At 51.1% G+C, this 3,822-nt stretch overlaps 1 protein-coding gene across 1 annotated transcript; it reads right to left on the minus strand.

The window, feature by feature from the left end:
• Positions 1–311: 311 nt before the first annotated feature.
• On the minus strand, positions 312–3,582 carry LOC133888071 (probable glucuronosyltransferase Os04g0650300). Its single transcript, XM_062328179.1, has 3 exons — positions 2,581–3,582; positions 1,962–2,456; positions 312–828 (listed from the first exon to the last, which is right to left on the minus strand). Exons 1-3 carry the CDS (start codon positions 3,315–3,317, stop codon positions 720–722), a joined length of 1,341 nt encoding a protein of 446 aa, XP_062184163.1. The 5' UTR covers positions 3,318–3,582; the 3' UTR covers positions 312–719.
• Between the last annotated feature and the right edge of the window lie 240 nt (positions 3,583–3,822).

Consider the following 3,822-nt stretch of genomic DNA (forward strand, 5'->3'; position numbering starts at 1 on the left):
AGCTGCAAAGGCCAAGGCAAGCGACAAGGAAATTCTCTGGCAGCTAGCAGAAACCCAAACAGCTAGTACATAGAGTTGAAGTGCTGCTGCTGTAGTAACTGATCAGCCATCCCCTTCTAAATCATGCTCAAACTATTCCGAAACGAAGAGAGAAGAAAATGCAGCGTAACAGTTTCAGGGACGTGTAGATGACAACCTATTTTCAAAGTTAGAAACACCATGACCAGTTTTTGACCACCAGCAACAATAAAAAATTTGAACACCAGCAGCCATTAAAGTCTATACACATATAAACAAAGTCTATAGAAAAATAAAGTGAAAACTGTTTCGTTATTATTTCCATACAAGTGTACAACCAATCCTTCAACTCCCAGACCACATCAATTTTGCAACTCTCTGCTCTGATCTATTTTACACGAAAACAATATGCCTAAAATACTATCTACTGAGAAGTGATGGGTGGTACAAATAATTAAAATTTATCTATTTTACACAGTGATACAAGGTGATTTAGAAGGATCCAAAGATTACATGTATTGTTGGTGGCTTTCTCCTTTGAAGAGTCCAAAGAAATGAGCTGAGCTGGCTTACGTTGCTTGACAGCGCTTGGCACCGACGAGGCATAGATTCATCAGTTTAGGACTGGAGAATTTTGACAAATCTTGGGAGCAACAGCTGCCTGATTTGCTCTGACTTCTACTGTCCACAAAAAATGTCCTCTAGTGCTGATCTTCAGTGTTTGCTAGAGTAGTTCTCTTGAGTGGGGTCTCTTGTTTAACAGTTTGCTGACGGGAACCAGTATTCAGCAGAGGAGGATCGATTTTCCATCTGCGCAAAAATATCACATAATGAAACATCGATTTAGTTTATACAAAACAGTGATAATACATGCGGAGAAGAGCTGAAATCATGATATTTAGATTTGCTCTCTTTTAATTTGATCGTTAATTTTATTAGGCACGCACTGAACAAAATCTTCAAATCTGAATTTTTGTGTACCTCCAATCAACTTAAAAAACAAAGGCTAAAGTAACAATGACGTGCATTTCATATTGAAAATAGTACATAAAAAAAGTTCTGCAGATACAAGATATTTCATATTACTGATTGGTCTAAAGAAGTTTCATCAGTGATGGAAATATATGTTAATTGAAGTGATAGGTACGAATATTTAGAATGACCTAGCTCAGCTTTTGACACAAAGGCATAGGACAACTAGATTAGGTGGGCAAGTGGAGCAAATACAGAGCCTTTTGGAGAAAGTAACGTGAATGCAATAATATAGCCCCTTTCTGATTAAACAACTTACACCACAAAGATCAGTAAACGGTTTGAGGGAAAACAGTACTTTTTATAAGAAAAAATAAAAGGTTCATGTTGCATATTTATTAGACATTGTTGCAGTGACATTAAGATAATTCTAATATCATGGCAGGAATTAAGGAATGATACAGTTCTAATGCTATGCTATGGGGAAAAGAGAAGAAGACGAAAGAAACAGAGACCGACACAACCATTTCAGCCACCGGTCAGGCAGCGGAGACTGAGATAGGCAGATCACAAATCACAATCGGTACAGGAAGAGTATTCTGTGACAGTGCTAATAGCATAATTGTAGTCCATGACAGTGTTCTTAAAAAATTCCCTGTTATGCATGGTCGGCATGTGATCAAGTCCTAGACGAATTGGAATCGCTTTCGATCTCATTGCTTCCAAGTACAGGCCCCACACCCCACCAAACATTAGGAACACCATGACCATCACCGCAACCATAATTTGCGCAACTAAACGTACCTAGTGTCGCACCACGAAATAAAATCTTAGATCTAAGCATACAACCAGAGCGGGTAATTAACTAATTATCACGTGGCAATGCCATTTGCAACTAGTAGTAATATTATTTGCGACTAGTAGTAAAATTCAAACTCCAAACTAACAGGCAGGGACTCCGGCGAACTTACTCGTGTGGGAATTTGACCTCGTGTAGACTGTCCGACCGGAGCGACCACGCGAGCGCCGCCTGGGCGCAGTTGGCGAGCGGCTCGACGCGGCCGGCGTCGGTGACCAGCGCGAGCGGGCTGGCGATGTGCGCGTCGGCGTCGTCGATGGTGTCGAGATCGCGCACCCACTCGGGACGCTCCTTTGCGTCCTCCCACAGCGCACGCGCGTCCACCACGAACCCGGCCCACTCCAGCCTGCTCGACAGCAGCATGTCGCTCCGGTTCGCTGGCAGTACGGTCTCCTCCGACACGTGGTAGCCCAACAGCTTCCCCGCCGCGTCGCACGACGGCGCCTGGAGGAACGACTCGCTGGTCCCGTCGTCCTCGCCCAGGATGCCGACGGGCACGGCGCCCACGGAATTCACCTTCTGCGCCTCGTCGAACAGCTCCGTCCGGAGGATGCTGCTCTCGTCGGCGAACACCACGACGCCGTCCATCCGCTTCTTCCGTATCTCCCTGTGCATTTGGAGAGATGTTGAGAGAGATCTAAATTATGGGAAGGTGACTCGCGTTAATTAATTAGCGAGAGGTGATGAGCGGTGAGTGTTGAGATCTCAGCTCGTGGTTCGAGCATGCCTACCTGAGGGCGTGCACTCGCAGGCGCGCGGTGGAGTCGCTGGGGCCGGTGATGTGGAGAAAGTCGAGGTTGGAGCGGGAGAGCACGGCGGCGACGGCGTCGGTGCGGTGGCCAGGCTCGACGACGATCCACATGAGCTGGCCATCGACCAGGCGGAGCGTGTGCGCCAGGGACGTCAGGGAGGGGACCTGTAGCGCCGAGGTGATGGTCGGGGTGATTGCAATGACGGGTCTTGCTGGCCCAGCGCCGCGGTGGCGGCTGCTGCGCTGTGCGTTCTGGACGGCGGCGAGGATGCGGTGGGCTTTGAGTAGCTCGTTGGGGTCCGGGTGGGGCCATGGGCGGACGCGGATGGGGTGGCGCCCCACGAACACCGGGCCATGGTGGACGTGAGCGTGAGTCCCGATCTCGGCGGCTACGGTGGTGGTGGTCGTGACGGTAGTGGTGGTCGTGGTGGTGGTGGTGATCGTCGCGGTGGCGTTGGTGGAGGCGAACATGACGGGCGGGGAGACGAGGGATACGAGGTTCGCGGCGGGGTTGATGGGCGGGGTCGGGAGGAAGAGGAGGTAGACGATGAGGCGGGAGAAGCGGAAGCCGACGGCCATGGAGGTGGCGCAGAAGAGCGCGTGGAGCAGCAGCCAAGCAGCGGGCAGCGAGGGCTTGGCCGGCTCGGGCGCGGCGTCGGTCGGTCCCGCCGCGGGAGCCAGGCCCGGCCACAGCGCCCGCAGCAGCGGGAGCTTCATGCTGCCGCCGCCGCGAGAAGACCACGGGATCTCCCTCTGTCCCTCCCCGCTGGCCTCACAGCTCACGCGCTAAGCTCCGGGCAGTAGCAGTAGGCGGCGGTGGGAGGTGGTAATATAAGCGCGCCTGTGTTCACTCGTCGCGAATACCACGACCAGTAGCGGTAAGGTAACTAGGCGATGCAATTATTAGGTGCGCGGCAGCGGCTAGTGGTGGATCCCCTGGGAACTTGGCAAAAATTGGCAGCGCGCGGCGGGCGGCGCAGGGGAGGGACAGACAGAGCCGGTCTGGTGCGAGAAGAGCTCGGAGGGAAAAGGACACCATGTAGGTGGGCGCGACGGTGGAATTGGAAAGGGTCGCAAAATTTCGGCCGTTAGGCAGTGCGCACCGGCAGTCAAACACGTTTTCGTGCACAACTCCTCGTCTTAAAAAATTGGGCCGTTCACTTTTGTTAGCTTAATAATATGGCAAATGTTATTCTTCAGTGGCTTATTTTTACAAAATCTT

The sequence above is a fragment of the Phragmites australis genome, chromosome 13 (assembly GCF_958298935.1).
Source record: "Phragmites australis chromosome 13, lpPhrAust1.1, whole genome shotgun sequence".
NCBI classification, from domain to species: domain Eukaryota; kingdom Viridiplantae; phylum Streptophyta; class Magnoliopsida; order Poales; family Poaceae; genus Phragmites; species Phragmites australis.

Excerpts from the sequence above, each read along its gene's own strand:
- LOC133888071 (XM_062328179.1), bottom strand. The coding sequence starts at position 3,317 with ATGAAGCTCCCGCTGCTGCGGGCGCTGTGGCCGGGCCTGGCTCCCGCG. Across the intron at positions 2,457-2,580 it reads CTGCGAGTGCACGCCCTCAG|GGAGATACGGAAGAAGCGGA; the intron begins GTAGGCATGCTC and ends CCAAATGCACAG. Across the intron at positions 829-1,961 it reads GAGGTCAAATTCCCACACGA|ATGGAAAATCGATCCTCCTC; the intron begins GTAAGTTCGCCG and ends ATTTTTGCGCAG.